General features: G+C 47.8%; 1 protein-coding gene across 1 annotated transcript in view; it reads right to left on the reverse strand.

Moving 5' to 3' along the window:
• ADAMTS3 (ADAM metallopeptidase with thrombospondin type 1 motif, 3) overlaps nt 1–18,753 on the reverse strand; it is a gene marked incomplete at its 5' end in the record, with an annotated part of 36,274 nt that extends 17,521 nt beyond the window's left edge. The window contains 7 exons of the mRNA XM_010296323.1: nt 924–1,037; nt 1,534–1,666; nt 3,151–3,294; nt 4,248–4,353; nt 5,541–5,697; nt 6,882–6,965; nt 18,554–18,753. Coding sequence (XP_010294625.1) covers nt 924–1,037; nt 1,534–1,666; nt 3,151–3,294; nt 4,248–4,353; nt 5,541–5,697; nt 6,882–6,965; nt 18,554–18,753 — 938 coding nt within the window. The remainder of the gene's footprint in view (nt 1–923; nt 1,038–1,533; nt 1,667–3,150; nt 3,295–4,247; nt 4,354–5,540; nt 5,698–6,881; nt 6,966–18,553) is intronic.
• Nucleotides 18,754–21,135: the final 2,382 nt, after the last annotated feature.

Raw genomic sequence — 21,135 nt, forward strand, 5'->3', positions numbered from 1 at the left:
AAGCGAAGCCTTTCCTGGGACAAAGGGGTGAGGGTCTACGTCCTCTGGGCCCGGGAGCACCCGATGCCCTCCCTGAAGGCAGTCTGCTCCGTGAATGCGCAGGCAGCGCCGCCAACCCTGGACCCTTCCATGGGCAGACGTGTGAAGCTCAACACGTTCCACCCTCCTCTTCGCTTAATTTAAGTCTCCGTTTCATTTGAGTCTTAGTCGCTACGACCTTTTCGAAGGAATTTCAACATTCTGAATATTAGCAGCATAAACTTTTTGCCGAGGATTAGGGTGGATTTTGGGGTTTTTTTCCCTCATACTGGCCAAATATCACACTTAGGCAAATAGGCTGGAACAGAGGGCTAGTCACTGGGCAGGGTGCTGTTTTGTTGCTGGCTAGGGCATACTCAGGTGGTATAAGTGGCTCTCCTGTATCTCAAAATACATGGAATTTGCTAAACAAACGTTTATTTGAGTATAATTTTATAATCAAAAAATGATTAGTAGCAGGACACCCACTAATGGGGATATTAAAAGGGAAAAATGAAGAGCTAATCCTAAGCTTACACAAACATTTAGCCACAGGATGTCTGGACCACAAGCACTAAGAAGCGGTCCTAACAGTAACGGCTTTATCTGCTACCATGGATTCCTAAAGACACTTTATGGACACTGTGCGGATGAGACAAGAATCCAAAAAATGTAACAAAAAGGCCACCTCAACCGGGCTTTCTGTGTCCAAAATTTACTACGACAAACCTTGTACGGTTCACAGAATATCACAGTGGAAAAGCACAGCTCCCTCTTTTCCCTCCCTCTGGCTCCACCCAGGGGACGCCGGGCAATTCCCCGTTTTCCTCTGTGCCCTTCAACCCAAATGAATGCAACCGTTGTTTTTATTTTCTGTACATACACAGCGAAAACACAATACTCACTTTTCCAGGGGCACATTCTGTCCCATCGAGTGGAGGTCCTTTCTTAGTCTTGCAGAAATACGGGTTATCTGGATGGCTGCACCACAACTGCTTGCACGGGTCAAAGGTTCGGAACTGAAATGTAGAACATTTATGAGATGAAACTCAACATTAGATTACTAATACTTTTCAGAAAAAGATTCAACCCATCCAGTCAATTCATCTCACACACACGGCTACCAAGAAGTACAAGTATCTTTAGACGGAAAAGGCAAAAGCATCTTCAGCAAGAGAAGGGCAGTGCTTATTCCTTGCATCCCCTAGTCCTGAGCTGGTGAGAAGAGGAAAGGAGGAGACACCAGAAGTGGGAGGAAAATTAGGTTTTTTTCCTTTCTTCCTTGGGATCACCACCACAAGTCTGCGTCATGTGGACCGTGCTGCCATCCACATGACCAGTAGTCCAAATGACTCAGATGACTGGGCTTCACCCATAAATATCTCCCTCCTCTTTATAGACCTGTTTGACTGCTCTTCAATGATCAGAAAATGCGTGTATTGCAGCTCTTTAATACGGCCAGACACCAACTTGCTGAATGAATGTTTATCTTTGTGACAACTGCCTTGGACATACCGCTGTGCACATTTTATAGCCAACACCAAAATCAAAGCGGCACTGTTCGTCCATGGAGTAATTGATGCCTGGCAGCTCAGGAAGCTTGGGCCAATCATGTTCGAAAGGGTCGTCAAGAAGACAGTCGTAAGAGCTGTGGAAAGACACGCAGAAAAAAAAAAATCATGAGAATACGTAGTGATTTTTTTTTTTTTGATCAGCAAGCTCCAAGTACTTGCTCTTAGTAAGGCAATACTCCTTTCCTCCAAGCTGTCCTGTTTACATAGTTTTTGCTCCCCAAAGCAGAGCACTCCCTTCCGTAGAAACACTGCCTGGTGCAACACGACTGAGCACGTAGGGAAGATCCTACAGCAAAATCCCGGCATTTACTGGAGCCTGTGGAGAGGCATCTCCAGCCCCTCCCTGCCCTAGCGATACATGTGAAATCTGCACGTTCCTGTCACCAGAGGTAGAAAAGAAACACTGCTCCAGGCTCAGTGCGCTTCGACCTGGAGTACGACTCCTAATACAAGGTCTAACACAAAGCCCGCTGTACTCACAGGGAGTCTTTCCACTGACTCTACGGAGCTTTGTAGTCTAGCTTAGACAGCAGTCTAAGAACAGGCCTTCTTGCCTGATACCTACTGTATTCACAGGGATGAAGCCCTGCCCATGCAAGGGGCAAGAATAAGGCTTGCTTTTTCCCTCATTCCTGTTTAACTCTGGTGTCTTAAAATAGCGATACTGGTGGGCTCCTCCTCCTCCACTCCAGTACTTCACTTTGAGCTCTAAGGTCTCCATCAATTACTGTTTTTTGCTTTATGGTACGAATAGGGTTTCTACTGTAGGAGACGTGGGTCAACTCATGATGTTTTTACTCAGTTTTGACTGGCAAAACCAGCTATTTGCAACGTAAGCCCGAGTAACAACCGGATGAAGAGGTACATGCGTGGAGGTAGACTAGAGCCAGGAGGGTAGAGGCCCTTTTCTCCCTAGTTCAGACACGCGCACGCATGCCGCCTTCTCTCTTCCACTGCTTTTGCTAGTTCCTTGTCTGAGTCGAGGGCTTCACCCTGCCCGTTTCACAGCGTAGCTCCTAGGGAAAGCACAAACCTAGGGAAAACGCCAGCTACCTGACACACAGCCTGCCAGAGACACTCCTGCGGCGAGGAGGCGACGGGCTTCGAGTACAGCCCTCAGCGAGGAAGCAGCGCTCCTGGTTTACAGCTTTTCTAATACGGGTTTGGAGGGGGCGGGGGGGAAGAGTATGGCAAAGAAGTGATCAGAAAACCGTTCCACCGGAGGAGGCCGGACACGGAGAGAGCGGTGTCTCGCTGCTGCGGCGCTGAAGCCCGGAGCAGCCTTCCGGAGCCCCTCTGGAGGCTGAGCCCCTCTTTGGAAGCAGAGGACCCCGTTCCTCAGGGCCTCTGAGGCCCCGGTACCACGCTGTTTATAAAAAAGGGCTTCCACAGTCAAGGCTCCCGTTTACGACACTTGTGCCCGCGCCGGCGCGCTGGGGTTGCCTCTCCTCTCCGCTGCCTAGCGGAGGGCAGGACACCGGCCCCACATCCCAGGAACTGCCAGGACTTCGGTTTCCTTCAGTAACACAACTACCGCCGAGAGCTGACGCGTCCTTACTGTATGTATCTCTTGAGCTCCTGGCCGCTGCACCTGGACCAGTGGTACCGATGAAAGGCAGCCTGCACCAAGGGAGCCATAACACTCCCCATCGCTGTCTCATCCCCGCATCTGTTCCCTTGCCCGTCGTGCTCCATTCCCAGCCTGTAACAAAGAATCGGCATCAGAGCCTAGGCGGTTTCCTGGTAAAACAACTGTAAAGAGAACGGTTTCTCACGCACGTGTAATCATGCAAAATGAAACTGGTCTTTGCATTCTACAAATGGCCTTGCATTTCAGACTTCTTTGACGCCAAAACATAAGGACTCTCAGAGTGCTCTTTCATTTATACTTTGTTTGATGTGTTAACGCCGGGAATGAACTAATTAGATGATGACGACTTCTTATGCTTTGGATAACGGCAAACAACAATTCTGCTCATGAGGGAGCACTTCATTCAGACTTTGAACTGTTCATGTTTGTATAGTCATTTACCAAAAGCACTTATTTTTTAAACGCAAGGCTAAGAGAGTTATCGTGCTGCACCTCCCAAGAGCTAACGTGGTTAGCACGTTACATCTCCGCGCGTGCACCTGCTACAGCTTAATATGCAAGTGACCTGGTCATCTCCAACCGGGCTAAGTTCCTCCCGGTGAGCTGAACAAGTAGCCTGTGCTACTGAAGGAAGACAAAAATCAGATCCTCAGTGCTTGACATCAATTCAACCAGACAGCGAACAGAGAGCTTTACTTAATCGGTTACTCCCAACCTCACGTTTTATCACTTTTGAAGAGGTGCCAAATCTAACAAGTCAGCACTCTAGTCAATGAGAAGAAAGAAGTGAAGGATGCTTGACAAGCTACTGTCTCCACTGCCTGGCCTTCCAGGTTTCTTACTGACCTCTTCCTCACCCTAGAGAAAACAAGTTCCCCCTCTCCCTTCCCCTTCCTTTCTTCCCCCACTTTTCTCTTCATTGCTTAAACCAGTGATGCATTCCAAGGGGATGGAAATAAAATTAGGATAGCTTTCATAAAGCCATTAAAATCAAAGCACTCGAAGCAAGCGGGAGATGCAGCACTGTATTTTGTTGGTAATCTAATTGTAAAAGTTAGACTTACACGTGACCGGTTTCATGAGCAACAACAAAAGCTGATGAAAACCCATCCTCATGGTTGAGGGTACAGCTTCGGACCGGGTGACACATGCCAGTAACAGGAGCATATCCTATTGAGAGAAGTCATGTCTGATTCTTTTACCCATTACATTTATTTTAAATGAGACCCCCTGAAGAGAACCTAGGATTATTTTCTTTGCATTGTCAGTTTTTCCTCTGTCTTTGCAATTGCTGTCAGAGTAAAGGGCTCTGAGGTACTGGTATTGATTCCATAGACATCTGTGTTACTTCAGCCACTTACATTTTTATCACCAAAAATGCACAAGATTACTCTTGCATGAAAAGGTAGAGCTACAGGCTGGGATTTTTTGCATGTGTTCATGTAAGTACCTTCACCTACGTACCGCCTGGTGCCTACTGCACGCCTTTTCCTCAGTAAAAGCTAAAATCTCTCTGACGATGGGGAAGTCTGCCTAACATCTCAACCTAACCAGCTTCACTCCAGGCAAGCCAGCCCAGACCTGCAGGAGAGCTCAGACCCTTCTCTCCCCCTGCAAGGTGAAGGGAGCATGGAGGTGCTGAACTCCAATCTCTTAAGACATCTCCATGTGGACAGCCAAAAACACGGTCTCACCCAGACTCTGATTTATCTGCACAGACATAAATCACACTTCGTGAATTCCCTTCCCATTCCCATGAGTTCCTTGAGCCGTGAAGACTAGTGCAGGTATGAAAGTAGCTGGTACGCTACCTATAAAAAGAGATCTACAGCGAACGATGCAGTAAGACAAAAGCGACGTTGAATGCAAAGTGCATTGACCGTCCCTAGTGATCCCTGCACGCACACAAACACCTGGTGTTTGAAGAAAGGAAAGAGCTATTTGCTTACATCTCTTAAGTAAGAAACTTAATCTGCTACAGCTAGATATAAACGGCAAGGAGCACCATGGCGGGGTCTACTGGCCTTGCAGAAAGTATGCCAAATGAACGGGAGGAAGTACCTTCTCTCCGTGACAGAGAAATGAGTACATGCTCAGGCTGCCCACGTGGGCCTTCTCCAAAGCCAGAACAGGGAACTAGAAGTTATGACGAGTGTACATGCGTTCCCCGACAGGATCAGGTTTCAATACATCTTTAAAACCGAACACTTCTGTAAGTATTTGCTGAATAAAGGCCAACGTTGCTTATTGTCTCAGTTTCACGTAACAATGCAATTTTCAAATTTTCCTCTTTTCTGGCGGACGCTAACCAAGAAACACCAAATCCAGACAGTTTTGCTCCAGATGAGCTGCATTACCTTGCATACCAGCAGGCCCAAAATCTTGCCTGGTTAAGAAGATGGCATGATCGTGGTGCTCAGAGTGATTGGGGTCTGACTTCTGCTGCTGATACGCCCAGCGGCAAACGTTCTCCAAGCTTCTCGAGGGATTCCCCCTTTCAATCAAGCTAATGGACTGAAAGAACAACACATTAGACCCAGGAGCTCCTCAAGGTAGGAAATTCAGGCAAGTTTTGGTTTTCTTGGAGCACCAACCAGGTCCCCACTTCTCTGTTCCTAACACCCTATCAGTCCAAGTCATGACAGCCTTCTTTCCTAGGAGAAAAGAAAATGTGTCTCGTAACAGCAACCATGCAGGCGTAATAGTACATCTTTAGGGTTTTCTTTTTTGAAGACAGTTTAATGTGCGTTCGCATCATCGATGAAAATAACTGCCCTCCTGTGTACAGCCTGTAATGTGCAGGAGGAACATGCAACTTGATGTCAGGATTTAATAAAGACATTTTTATTTCTGTTCTTGGAGCTTGCTTACGTTCTGGGCTGCCAGACGACTACATGACTCAGTTGAGATGAACGAGCATGTAGTGACACACACGGCCTGTGCGGAAGAAGTGGATAATATAAACACACAGGACAATGCCTCAACTGGTGCAAAACACTGCAGTGCCGGTAAACGTGCACTGGCGAACACAGATTACACATCTGGTTCTGTGAGACTTCTGCTACAGCGTGAGCCTACAAGCTCAGTAAAGTTAATTACAAGACAAACATCAGCCTGGCCTTTTGACTTGCCCAAACACAATGTCTGAGTTAAATGGAACAGATATTATCTTTACCAAACCCTGAACAGCATTACTGCTTCTCTCTTACCCTGAACAATTTAACAAGCATTTGTTTCAAAACTCTCCGAGTGTACTTCACCGTCAAAATCAACTGTCCAGGGTACAAAGCTGAGGAGGGGGCCGTGACCCAGTAACAGGGGTGTACACAAAATGAGAAAAGCAGATAGTTACACTAGCAGACTGCTTGGCGGGGGTGCACCAGCAAGCTGTGTTGGTCAACCAAGACAACTGCTTCTATTAAACCGATTGAATTCTTGGAAGACTCAACAAGGGCAAGAATTCAGGCTGCGAGCCTGAGCAGGCTGAGCCAGTCCTGCCCCTTTGTCACAAAAGCAACACTCGTGGTCAGCCCCAGGGATGAGGGGACAAGCACATTTAGCACATGCCAGGCAGGGAAAGCGGTTCTCTGGAACTCGCTCTTCAGCAGACTTGTGTTTCCTCAACCCTTCAGGCGATTCACGTGGGCTATAAGTACAAAGAAGATGAAGGCGGAGAACTGGTTCGGAGGCTTGCTTACCTTCGCATACCCCAACATGATCATTCGGACCAGCACAACGTTTATGTGGACACCCAGGGACTCATCGTGGTAAATCTCATTCACCTGAGAGAAAAAAAAAAAAAAAGGAAAAATGAAAAAGGGGACTTCCAAGGCCACGTGTTTGTTATTTCAAGTGCTTATAGCCCTACAGTCTTCTCAGAAGAGGACTCAGGTCGCAAATCATTTCCATGCCGTGAGAAATGCAGACTACACTATCCATCGTCACATACCCCCTCACACAGAACTTTCTGAAGGACGTGTCAAGACTCCTCTTCTCAAGTTTAACGGCCCTTGGATCAGGGCCAATAGAAAAGGTGATTGGGGGAAAAAAAAAAAAAAGACCTCAAGTTCAAACCCTGCAGATAACTTCTCTGAACTTTTAATTTCGCTCATTTGATAAACATAATGAGAGAAATGAGGTTATTCCCGAAAACAAGGTAGAACTGTGTGTCCAAGTTCACCGAGGGATTTAAAAGCAGGTAAGAGTTTGCTTTAACAACAGATGAACCCACCACCATCCAGCCCACGTGGCCCCCTCTGCCATGCCATCGGGCCGCTCTAACTGCGGCTGAATTCCGGACTCTGTTCCTATTTGGTTCATCAACCGTTTGTCTCGCTTCAATCAGCTTAAACACATGGGCCGAGTATTTTAGTGGGGAGAGCGAGCGAGCATAGTTCTGTTCGCTTTGCAAAAGATTCTGCTGCCAGTAGCTCTCGCTCAAGGAAATGTGCCGTTAACTTCAGCATAGGTTCGTCCTCGGAAAATACTTGAGGACTTGACTTAAAGCCATTTTTACATTCTGCAGCTTTAGACTGGGCAGGCAGAATATTTAGACAATGACACCAACGACGAGGCTCCATTCCTGCACGCATGCAGGCACGCGTGTAGCTTTCAAGATGTGAATAGTACTCTTGATTCTAAATTGATCTTAAGATTAACGGGCAAAGTGTTTTCAAATCCCCAAAATGCTTTGGAAATTTTAATCTGAAAGTTTTAAAGTCAACAGCATTGCCAGACACATAAAGGCTCTAGTACAGCTTACAGGGCAACGACACCTCCAAATATACTTGATTTCTGCAAGTCAACACGTTCAATAAAAATATTCACCAGCTCCATGAAAGAATGGAACATTTACACGATCTGGAAAGACTTACTCCACTAAAACACCCATCCGTAAGACAACCTCACGAGACCTCAAAAGTCTAGTCCTCAAGGACTGCAGAGAACACAGAGGACAGAGCAAACAGGGAGTCCGCATAAACCAGTCCATGTCTTTGCACCACATTAGGTCTGCAGAGGTCTCCAATGAGACGGCGACACATCATTTTAAGGCAAAATTTTGATTCAAGCGGTTTTAGTCCCATTTCCAAAGGAAATAACGCCCCAATAAATTTTGGCCCCCGTTTACCACGTTGCAGCAACACTTGCAAAACAATAAAGACCTCAAATAAACGAAGTATCCAGAAGTTTTGTGAAAATAAGCAGTTGATGAGAAGTAGCAGTCTTACTGTTGCTCATGAGGAAGGAACGGGCGCATACCCTTCATCACACGCAGGAGCTCGGAGAAGACTCCCAGGACAAGAGCAGCTTACATCCCATCAGAGCGCCCAGCCGCAAGACAGAAACCCAGAGGTAACGCCGCAGTTCCACTGCGCACTGAACAACTGAAATATTTCACGGTGGTTTTTGTTTTGAAGAATTTTTTTTTTTTTTTAGAAGCAACTAATACTGCTGCCCTACTTCTTAGAGATAAATTAGAATTATGTGGTCACTTTTGTACTAAAAAAGAGTATTTAGGGAAGTGAAGTTAAAAAACCAGAATTATGCAGATGGGTCAAAAACTGTTCTTCCTGAGGACCTTCCTTGTGCCTGGGAAGGTGAGAAATGTCCTGCCACCAGAGTATAAATTAGGAGGCTAAAACATCTGCAGATCATCAATGAAGTTACTCATCTCCCTAAAAACAAAATAAATATTATATTACGGGTAACTGGTAAAAAATAAATACCACTGCTCAAAGGCTGGTATATTTGAGCGGCATTTGGAGGTTGTTTTTTTTTTTTTGCGTCAGGCTAAACAGAACTTCCCCTTTCCCCTGAGGGAACAAGGTCATTCTGAAGTTGTCCAGACTGTGGGACCTGGCACAATCATTTTAGCCCATGGTTTTTAAAAATGCAATCCCTTTTAGCGCCAGCTGAGAACAGACTGTCAGCAGGACGGTTTTACAAGGCACAGGCCCATAACTCAGACTGCCCGTCTTGTGAAGCAATTATTCCAAAGTTCAATTATTCACCTCATGTTTTCTCCCCATTAATTGCTATAGCGCTGCTCCCACAAAAAGTTTGTGTCAGAAAAAACGTTCACAATTTCGCTTGTGCCAAGAAACAACAAGCTTCCCAGGAGCGACTTTCCTAGAGACGAAAAGGATCCTGGCATTGACCTAAAGATTCGAGTCTTCTTCAAGATTTCTCCGCAACACCGTTTTTTACCCCGTTCTCCATGGATTGCTTTGGAGGGCTCCACTGCAGGACTCCCATGAGGAGCAAGTCCGTGTATGCTCTTGTGACCGAAACACAGGAAATTTTGCAAACCTGTAACCTCGCCGGAAGGACACAAATGTAAAAAAAGTGCTGAAAACGTCAGTGTCGGCTGCAGCACTTTCAGGCTGCTGTAACTGCATCTACACTGCGGTTGTAACGGCCAAAGAAATTACATTCCAAGGTACTGGTGCAAAACGCATCTATAAATCACACCCCAGCGAGCTTGATTTGTCTGATCTGGACTCGTGAAACCTATCACGCGTGGCCAGCTGGGCATACAGCCTGCGCCCCAGTATTTAAAAGCAAGAAGGGGTTAGACTGAATTCAACAGCAATCAATACCCACACCCAGAAGTCAATCAGTACTCTGACAACCACCGGGCTCCACAGACAAAGCAGGATTTTGAATGGATTAAAAATTGTTCAAAGAAACAAAATAAGGGCAGCCGGCAGATGAACCGTAAGGCCGCGGTAAGGGCCACCGGAAAGGGGAGACAGCCCCCAGCCAAGGGACTTCAGCGCTTCTGTGGAAACCCACCCATCTTTACGCAGTACGAAGGGCATGGGTGAACCCACGTTCCCAGAGTGACGTACTCGTAAGACGACAACGGCGAAACCGTGGGCAGCCTCTAGCCAGACCTCCTCCCTGAAGGGAAAGCGGTCGGATTCTCACCTGTCACAGAAATTGCTGCCTCTTGACCCACAGTCAACCACACATCCTTGTTATGTTGGGTGGTTCCTCTAAGCACCTCTTGTAGCGTGAGCTCTTGCTAGTCGGCCTTTCAAACTCGGGACGAGCAGCAAGCTGCAGATGCAGGGCTGGTTTTGCGCAGGTACCGTGCGATTCCCTGTCAGGGTCGCCCACCAGCACCCGCCGACCATACCTCCGTGGTGCCCAGGTAGGGGCTGCAGGCTAATCCAAGGCAATCTGCAGCCCTGCCAAGGGCTGAGGTCCCAGGTGACTTGGCAGGGGGTAAACCATGTGCCCAGCAAAGCCTCACCCATCACCACGGTCTCTCCAGACCAGTTCCAAGATCTGCCAGCAGACGTGGTCCCTTCTGGCCTTTGGCCGCAGGAGGACTAGGAGGGATGGCTGCTGCTGGGTCGAAGCACCAAGAGACACGGGAAAGCTGGACTCTGCCCTTGATTCTCTTTTATTACTGGCTGACCCACGGTGAGTTTGCTTTCCTGTTCCGTGTTTCAGGTCCTGCCTGTAGTGACCTCCTTTAATATTTTTTGATGAAAAGCCCTACATGAGAACAGTACTACCTTGATTATCAGCTCTTCATTTCCTTCTCTCAGAATCTATGGTGTCTTGGATCACTTTTTTGAAATTACCAAGATATCTCAACAGAAATAATTTTGGAGTAACTGAACTGACGGAGGAAGGTCACAGAAGTTTCTTTGCCGCCATGTCCCTTCCTCTGCTCAGTCATAGCAAGTTCCTCTCCGCTTACACCAAAGCCTTCGTTTGACTCCCCTTGGGTTCTGGGGACCGTGGAGCCTCCATGACCTTCGGCTTCTGCCTTGATGAACTACTTAAATTTCTCTCTCTGACTTGCACAGAGGAAAGTGCAGCCTCTTAATTCATATTCTCCAGTGAAGGAATGTTGAGTAATTCATATTTTAATGATTAATGCCATCAGCTGCTCTACTGTTGCCATCACTGGGAATGAAACAGCTTTGAAAAAAACAGTCAACTACTGCTCTACTGACCATCCACGGGTGTCAATCACTAGATTAAATGGCAAGGAGTGAGTCGCGCTCTTTTGGTGACAGCTTCGCATGCCACCAGTCTCTACCAGAGGCTGAGAGCAGTATTAGATTAAAATCGATGTAAAGTCATACATGGGAGAAGCAAAGCATGATGACTGTACGCGCTAGAAACGGCTCCCTAACGAGTAACCTCGACAGACAACAAGGTAAGCGATAAGCCTGACAAAATCAAGTGTCAAAAACCAGGGCTGTGAAGAAGGGTGGCTTTGCAGCAGAAACAGCTGCCGGAGCCTCTTCAGTCTTGTGATGAAGAGAGGGGCCCTGGGCCATTCTCGAAGCCCCGCGATTCAGCTCCGCAGCGTAACCCACCAGCTGGATGAGAGGCAAGAACGACGACTCCCAAACTCGTAAGAAAACGTCACCACCTGCACAGAACGGGCTGTTGGCCCTTAAAGAGCATCGCCCAGTGCTCACGGCAGTGCTGGGATGCGAGGAAGTAACTTCCTTCTGAACTGTGCTACTCCAGCACGCCTGCTCACCACAGAAAGCTGGGCCGGGAGGGGGCACTTCAAAGGTTTCGAGGGAGGGAAGACACGCTGCGCCCTCCCGCTGCTCCTCCGCCAGCCCAGCACCCAGCCCGCAGCCCAGTCCAGCCAGCAGCGAGACTCCCGCGGCCTGCGGCGAGGTCTTCCGCTGGCGTCCCGGCTCTGCATCACAAGCCTCCGGGAAAGCCGCCGGGCAGGAACGGCGCTGAACCTGGGCTCTTCCGGCAGCCTTTTCATTAGAAGAATTTTTAAAAGCTCGATACTCCTTCTCTCGCCGTCACCTCTCCCCGCATTTATTTTGCATCGTGTTTTCTTCTCGTTTCTGTTTCACCTGCGCCTTGCTTAGGAAGTGATGCTAAGAAGACCACCACTGCTAAAATTTAGGCAGGAACGACTAGACTGTTACAAAAGCATTGCTTCTAGAAGAGGTAACCGTCTTTACCGTAGCAGACCTACAGCTCCACTGGGAAGCGGTCTCTGGGCTCACCCAGGCTCTGTATTGACATCTCCTCTCAGCAGATGGAGCCACGGACGTTTAAGAAAAGATCAAAATGTTTTGGGACAGTGTATCGGCTCTGCTGTTTACAAAGTTAAATGTTTTTAAAACGAAAAAGACAATATTCTGAAATCATCTGTAATGAAGATTTGCTGCTGATGTTTCACGAGGTATGTGGTAAAAAGGAAAGGGCTCCCTGCAAGTTCTGGATCGAGAATATTTTGTTACTCACACAAATAACAACTTTGCATCTCAAACTTTCTGGATTCAAAAGTTAACTTGCTTCCCCGTTTGCCAGAACTACGTTAACTCCTATTCCACATTCTTCAGCGACACGAATGACCCGCGCAGCTTAGCGCAGCCACAAGTCGCTGCTCAGGGGGAACTGGCTTTTCTTTCAGAAAACTCGGGCTGTTAGCAAGAACAGCGCAGCAGATCAGCGCGGAAAAACGCGGTCGACCACCCGTCTACCTTAGGCATGCTGTAGTCGCTCACCAGCACCGGCTCTCGTTTCCACGTGGAACTGCACGGAAAAGAACCAGCGCTGACCTGATTCTTCTCCTTCATCTGAGGTAATAACAATCAGGGAAGCGATCGAGTTCGAGACCAGGAGTCGAGAGATCTCTCAACTACGTAATGCGTTTGGGTCCTGCTATGTGCTTCTAGACAGAGGCAGGGTGAATGAAAAAATGAGAGCAGCTGGTGGAGAGATAAAGACCTGCAGGTCATGTGCGTGCACGGAGAGCCGTGGCAGAATTTTCAGACGTATCTGGCACTGTCTGTTTTTATAGACACTAATCATAAAGCTCTCATTGACTTCAGCATGTCGACAACAAAAACTAAGCTTGTTATTTAGAAAGAAGTCCGTACCCACAAAACTGCAACGCTGAGTGGACAGTGATCTCCGAAAGAGGAATTCTGTCAAAAGCAACTTGCAATCTGAGAACGAATGACGCGTGGAAGGACCACTACCGGCTAATTTTGGTTTACCCTCAGCAAAAAAAAAAAAAACAAACAAAAAAACGAAACAAAGATATAAATACTGCCAAGTCCAAACCTGCTCAGAATCGCAGAATTGTTAAGGTTGGAGAAGACCTTTAAGATAATGAAGTCCAACACCACCGTGCCCACTAAACCGTGTCCCCAAGTGCCACGTCCACAGTTTTTTTGAACATTTCCAGTGATGGTGACTCCACCACTTCCCTGGGCGGCATAACCTCAGCATAACCTGACGTCCTCTGTGCATATCCTTCTGATCTCAGTCACTGTGATCCAGGGAAGCTTTGTCTTAAGCACCATCCAGGGGAGTAACACGTGTCAGCTGCCTAATGCAGGAGACCTTTCATTTCAGATCTGACACCACAGTGAGGAAAACATCAAGCTTTTTTTAAGTAGCAACTGAAGAAAGCGTGCTAGCCACCTCTTACTGAAAGTGATCATTATGAAGGTCTCACTGTTCTGTCTTTTGTTAGCAGAAAAACGAAATTCCGCTAAATGGAACGCAGCGCCTTCGGGAGCCTCTGTTTTTGTTAGAGGTTTCTCTTAAGTACTGTGGAGGAGAGGAACGCCGTGTTATGAGAGGCAACGTAACACAAAAGGAGAGCTAGCTGCAACGCACAAAAGCACTGACAGTGCCACGCTCCCATAAAACATTAAGCAAACAGCGGAGAAAACTCATTCTCCTCTTGCCAGAAGCGAGCCTGACACCAGTGTGGCAGACCGCCACGCGATGGAGACGGCACCCGGCTCCCGAGAGACCCAGTGAGCCACTGAAGGGCTGCCCTGGCCCTGGGGCGTAACCGGTATGGGGGAACAAACGGAGGGAGGGGGGGAGAGAAATGAGGGTAGGCTTTCTCGGCCCTACTTGCACCCTGTTCCCCGTTCCTCCGCCAGTTCTCACTCCACTTGCTGTCCCCGCTGTACTTCTGCAGGTTGTCCAAGGGATGCTCCGCTGGGGATGAGGAACGGTGCTAGGGCCATGGCAGGGTCCGGGAGGTGGAGGCTGCAACTCCCTGCGTGCTCCTGGTAAAGGTAAGATCTGGAAAATGTCAATTCCGTCACCTCAAGGAATTCAGCTGAAACCGCCTCGTAACGAACGGGCAGGCCACCGAGCTACCCGACACAACTCCAGGGGACCGACGTGCTCTCCCACGGGTGATTTCACCCCTCAGCCCCTGTGGAAGGCAGGCTGCCAGTGACTCGGGCAAACTTCACCTGAAAGCTAGGGACCAGGCTGGACTTTCTTCCTTTGGACTAGGTGAGCCCATGTGGGCTTCTGACTTCCAGCGCTGACCCTTAACAGCTGTTTCAGATGCATCGTTGCTGCTGGCTTTTCCAGCCTGTTTCTTAAGCCAAGAGTACGTACAAATGTTAAGGATAGGGAAACATCCCAGGCATTTCTTTAGCTGAAACTGAACCTCCAGGCCCGGAGCTCCCAACGGCGTAGCAAGGGCGTGCAGTGCTTGGTTCCCAGAGAGTCGGCTCTGGCACCGCACGCCGGATGGCTGTGTCAGCATGGCACTGTGCCCAGGATAACCAGTCCTGGCACAGGGTTGAATGAATGGGATTTAATACTGCTTTTTTTGCACTTGAGCAAAACAGCGTTGCTTACGATGCCCGTATATATTTGCTCTTTGGAAGCTGCTCTGGAGCTACCTTCCATACGCTGCATGACATGTGGCAAAACTGCCCTTAACTTCCCTGCTCGGGAAGGCAAGTCTCAACGAGTTACCGTCAGCCTCGCAAACCCCGCCACGAATGCTCGTAACATCCGTCACAAATTCTTTCTCGTCTAGAGCCTCCCATTTTTAGGAAGAGGAAAAGGTAAAAGTTTAGATACGTAATGTTCAGTTCTTGTCCCTTCACACCACTAGATCCAAACCTAAATCTGAGCCAAACATCAGGTTGACGTCTGTCAGACAAATTGAGCTTTGCTGAACTGTGCCTGCTGATGTCGGCCGTGGACTCACAGAATCATTAAGCTTGGAAAAGACCTTTAAGATCATCAAGTCCAACCGTCAACCCAGCACCCCCATGCCCGCTAAACCATGTCCTCAAGTGCCACGTCCACACGTTTTTTGAACACTTCCAGTGACGGTGACTCCACCACCTCCCTGGGCAGCCTGTTCCAATGCCTGACCACCCTCGCAGTAAAGAAATTTTTTCTAATATCTAACCTAAACCTCCCCTGGTGCAACTTGAGGCCATTTCCTCTCATCCTATCACTGGTTACTTGGGAGAAGAGACCACACTCACCTCACCACAACCCCCTTTCAGGGAGTTGTAGAGAGCGATGAGGGCTCCCCTCAGCCTCCTCTTCTCCAGACTGAACAACCCCAGTTCCCTCAGCTGCTCCTCATCAGACTTGTTCTCCAGCCCCTCACCAGCTTTGTTGCCCTTCTCTGGACACGCTCCAGCAGAGCAACAGCTCTGCAACAGCTGCAGTCCCAGGGGCTGATGATCTTCTAGGAACAAGCAAAGACTTGCTCATGTGCTTTCGGATTCCCTCAAGCCTAAAAAAGAAGCTTCTGCTACCAACAAAGACACACAGTTAGCAGATGTGCATTCATGGCCGTGAATGTCGTGCTGTGGATTCACTTGCGTCTCAGAGGTGATCCACAGAGCAGCCCAGGTTCAGCGGCTTGTTTCTCCGTAAAGGTCTTCACACCCAGCCTCCTACTACCCCACAGTCAAAGGCTTTCTGTGTGCGTCTTAGAGGAGGGGAGGAAGTTATGATGAAATGCCTTGGGCTCCAAAACCAAATGCACCGACATAACTCAACGCAAGAGCCCCTTTTCATCGAACCAAGGTTCTACAGCATCCATTCGCTACTCCCCTGGCACCTGAAACACCACGGTGACCTAAAACATACAAGCTCACAATTACAGCAACAGTAGGAAAGGCCTAAGACTGAACAAAGCTCCAGGTTGTAAACTGAGCAGACTAAATGCTGTTTTTCAGTTACAATGTGTGCGTCTGTCTGGAGTTTCTTATTCCAGATTTATAGCACGGTATAATTCTATACAGAGTTGTTATAATTCTATACAGAGTTACGCTGGAAAAGATATCATTAGTTTAAATTCATATAGGGACTGGATTCCTCGCCGTCCCCCAAATTCAACGGATTAAATTTTTAAACTGCTGGTCCTCATTTTGGGAGCTGGAACAGGCGGGGCAGGTTTTCAGACGCTCAGCATGTTTGCACACTTTGAAAACTGCAACGGGATTGTGACAGGCAAAAGCTGCGTGGTGCTGAGTTGGATTTTCTTAAAGAACGAACCTGGCTTTAAACATCTAAAAGGTAACGGGGGTCTTGTGACAGCAAAACCATACTTGTGGGTGTACTTGGGTCCTGGCCCTGTGCTTGCCCCTCAATGTTTAGGGGTCCCCTCTGTACCTAAGCAGTATAGTTTTGGACGTACGTGGGATTTGTGTGGTTGGCAGCACAGCTCCTTAGGAAGGAAGAGCTTATTTAGCTGACTGAGGAGCTGGCAAAGGCAGCGGAGGGACCTTCTCTGAATACGGCAACTCGTTTTTAGCCTGAAACACAGGAGGCAACATTTTCAGCTTGAGGTCTCCGTACCCGAGTAACCATGTGCGTGATGCGGCCGTCGCACCGCGTGCACTGAACGGCAGCGGTGTAAAAGTGTTTGGTGCGGGAGACGTTACGATACGAGCCACGCGGACTGAAGCTTGGACCAAAGGCTGGAGGCACGGGCGCGAAATAATGCCTCAATCCTTCTGGATGCCGCGCTGCCGTCATTTCTGCATCACGCACAAGGCCGAAGGCAGAGGCGTTGTCCCGGCAAGTCCTGTATATAACACCGAGTCTTGCTTTCCCACCCCTTCATGGCGTCACTGATCTCACCTCTTCCATTCACCCACCGGGAGCAGATTTTCCACTGGCCTGATGAGGTGTCAGGGGGTTGCTCCTGTCACCCCAGCAATCGCCAGTCACCCCTCACGTAATCCAGGCTTAAACGAACTAAGCAAGACAGCGAGCCTCAATTCACCTTTTTACGCGCCAGCGCCACGCGCAGCCTCACTGCCCGCTACTGCGGTCAAAACAGGATGAAGCTGTGACCAAGGGAAGGCATTATGAACAGAAAACGCGTAAGAAAAGAGTACCAGCACAAGCGTACGAACTAACCATAAAGCACGGACTGAGGGCCAGGTTCACCAAACGGTTACTCACGTTGGCTGTCCCTGCTGAGGTGGGACGCCGTGTACTACGGGGAGCTCAAACCAGGCTTCGGGGGTGAGGGGGAGAAGATGTTTCTGACCCTTTGCGATAGCGAAAGGATTGAACTCTCACAGCCAGGAATGATGGCGGCCGATGTGACGCAGAATAAAGAAAAGTTGCAAAGATGATTTGTAAGCCTAAGGAATCATTTTTAAATTAGTCCAGGAATAAAAAGGCGTGTGTAAAAAATACAAGACTCATTTCTACGTTCATCAAATCATTATTAATTGTAAACCTATTCTCTTATAAACAGTCCTCGGGATATTGTTTTTCTTTCCTGGAAAAACTTATGATCCCCACAGCTCCTAAAACGTATCCGTATAGGTCTGACACGTATATGCATTAAGAGAAGGCCAGACATTGCAAGGGATTATACATCTCCTTTACATTCCTTGCCTGTATTTTTTTTTTAGATTTCTTCTAAGACAGAAGAAACCATTTAAGCTTGAGCAATTCTAGCATTCAGTGCTGGTATGGTACATGATTTTACTGCCGGTGTGAACTGTGCTCTTCTGTAATGTGCATTTCCATAGAACCTGATAGTGTAGTTCAAGACCATATCTTTAAACATAGTATCTTGCCATTGATTTTACAGCCAGAAACTTATCAGTAGACACATAATATTTGCTAACCCTGTGAGACACACTATGATAAAGCAGTTCTACGAGCCTCCGTTCCTTTGCAGTTTCTATATAAATACAGATATTGCCACACGAGTTAAGGACGAGACGTTACTAGAAGGTTTGCTTTCTTTCAAAGAGCCGTTAGGGGTTTAGAACGCCTTTTTGCCCTGCTTGTTTATTCTTTAACCTGGTTTCCTTCAGAAGTGTGTTGCGGGAGACGTTAGGAATTACGCAAAGTGTATCAAGTTTACATTTTTCCCCCACTGTTTTTCGACTATTTTCCAGTTCTTGGAATTACCCTAGAATGTGCCCGAGAAAACTACTGTGAAAAAGATCAGTTAAAGGAACATCTTGAAAAGGGAGAACCTGATCCAACAGCAGACAAAATGATCATATTTGTGTCAAGCACGGTCTCCTAGATACTCCTGCGAGAGATTACAAAGCCGTTCATGTTCCTAAACAAGCAGCGCAGCGCTGTGGAAAATACTCACTATGTTCATGAGGGTGAGGAGGTAGTTTTGAACGTGTTCTTTGCCATGGAATCGGACAACAGAGTCGTCCACGCCCAGCAGCACCTCAATGTTGTAGTCGTCGTCTCCCGCGTGCCGGCGGCGCCTCAGGGTTTCGTTCAGTTGCTGCTCTACGCTGCTGTACAGGGAACTCAGCTCTCCAAGCCCGCCCAGAAGAGACCCTACAAGAAACAGTAAGACATCAATGTCTACTCCAATTCCATTTCAGAAACATCCTCCCGCACAACACCCTCCCCTGTAGAGTCGCCACTTCTTCAGATAAAATAAAACAGGAACTCTGAAGAGATTATTCTAGTGGCGTAGGGGTAGGAGGAAATCAGACACCCAATGAAAAGATTCATTCAACCATATGGTTCGACAGTTTATCACACGGCTCTTATTTCAAGCAAAAAATTCATCTCTAAGGAGATTTAGACCAAATACTTCACTTCCTAACCCGGAATTTCCCCCATCCTCTTTTCCCAACACATCAGGCATGTGTTACAGGGTGCCACAGACATGGGATGCCTCAGCATTTGCTGGGGATGCTGTACAACACTTAACCTGTGGCTTTCGCGCTCCAAAGTAACATGGTTGGCCCCAATTCGTGTTGAAAAGGTCTCAAATAGCAGTGTTGTGTGTTTCCCCCTCATACCCCATCGCTGGAACAGCTAAGCTAGAACTTCCGACTGACTTACTAGTTTTCTAATTCTTTGTTTAAAAAGTAGGTGTTGGAACATCCTCTCCTGTGGATATCACAGAATACTAGAAGTGTTCCTTGAAGACACGGGTCAAGGGGCAGAGTTCAGATGAACCATTCAGAACCAGCTTTTAAGGGGCTGCATTCAATAGCCTGTATCGGCAACGACTCCGAAGTGATTTCTTCCACTTAGGACAGGAAAACAAAACATCACCATGGATTTTTGACAGGAAAAAAATCATAGCTGTAGGCTACTTAGTTCTTCCTAAATCTGAGCCAGCACACTAACAGGCTCTAAGCAATAAGCAACAGTGAAGAGGCCTGTCTGGAACATCTTACAGAGTGAACCGCTAGCTCCGTATTGCAGTCCTCACTAGGAACCGAGCTGTTCTTGTGTCTCTGGCTCTGCGGCAGGCAGGGAGCATCCCCGTTCCCCAACTCTTCCATTTGGAAGCAAGAGATGATATAGCCCTTAAATACACAGAGATCTTCCAGCTCTACGAACGCAGCAAAAGCAACCAGCGTCCAGCGGAGGATGGTCCCGCCTTCCTGTTGCGTTGACTCGTATTGGAACGGGGCATTCCCCCAAAGGGTGGCACAGCTTTCAAGCCCTTTTCCTCTACGCTGGAGTTGATGAGAGCCAAGGTTGCAAGTACAAAAACTGGCCCTTCACATGTTTTCAGGCAAGACTCCCAGTAAACTGGATGTAAGTTTTGCTTATGGAAGGACAGCAGGACCAGGGCCAATGTTGTAAAATGTGCTGGATGGCCACGCTGTAATTCGCCTTGAGCAGATTCAGCTACTGGCTGAATTAGCTGGGAAGACTATCCCTCCTAAGTACCACAGCAACACATAAATAACTCTCCCCAAACCCCACATCAAAAGGCAAGGTTGTCCCCGGTTGTTTTCAGAAGCTTAGCCCACCGCTATGGGTGAGAGACCAGATCTGCAAACAGCTTTACAATTCAACCGCAAGTCCTCTCGCTCTCAAGAATGCGAACCCTGTGATAGCATACAAGTGGGAAATTCATAGACAAGCTCCAATTCTAAAAATTGCTGCAGCTGGCAAAACTGCCGAGCGCAGCGTCCAACGGAAATACACCAGTAATGTCATCGCATCGCTCCGCCCGTGGCATGAATGGAATAGCTTGAGATCCCTTCAGAAAGAACCAACGACCTGCACTGTGCAGCACCTTTGGTTTGGCCGTCGCTCCCCTTCTTAAATAGGTGGTTTTGCGGTTCAAACGAAGAGAATCTCTTTCTTGTGTGCAGGTGAGCAGGCAGAGCGAGTCAGAAAGGATTCCTTTCTTCCCACCCCTCTCTAATACGCAGCCACTGTCTGCACAGAGAGGGTATTCTCAATATGCCAATATTTTCCATGCAGGCACCCACAGAATATTTTTCAAGTGTGCAATCCCAACAAAGCAAGAAAAAATAACCTCACTCTAGGAAGAAATGTAATGACCATTTTTGGCCAAGATTCGAAAAAAAGAAAAAGGAGCACTGGAAACATTTTCAAGCATTGAGCCTCCCAACCTCCTGAAATGCAACTCACATACTTCTTTCCACAGAAACCCCAACCCTTCCCTGGCCGGGCTCAGTGGTAACAACCCAACCGTCTCCCTCAGCCTGGCATGCCGCGTATTCCATGAAACGTACCAGGACTTCTGAGGATATTAAGCTGGGACCACTCTAGCTACAGTTTTCCTAATGCTTTTTTAATTCTTCGTCTGCTGTTCATGGCACTACGTAAGTACACGACTCCTTAACAGAAACGCTAACATGGGGAAACAACTGTTGACTTAAAGGCTGATCCGAGCTGCTTATCAGTCAGTAACTACTTCGCAAGCCCCGTTCTACGTGT

The sequence above is a fragment of the Phaethon lepturus genome, unplaced genomic scaffold, assembly GCF_000687285.1.
Source record: "Phaethon lepturus isolate BGI_N335 unplaced genomic scaffold, ASM68728v1 scaffold16871, whole genome shotgun sequence".
NCBI lineage: Eukaryota > Metazoa > Chordata > Aves > Phaethontiformes > Phaethontidae > Phaethon > Phaethon lepturus.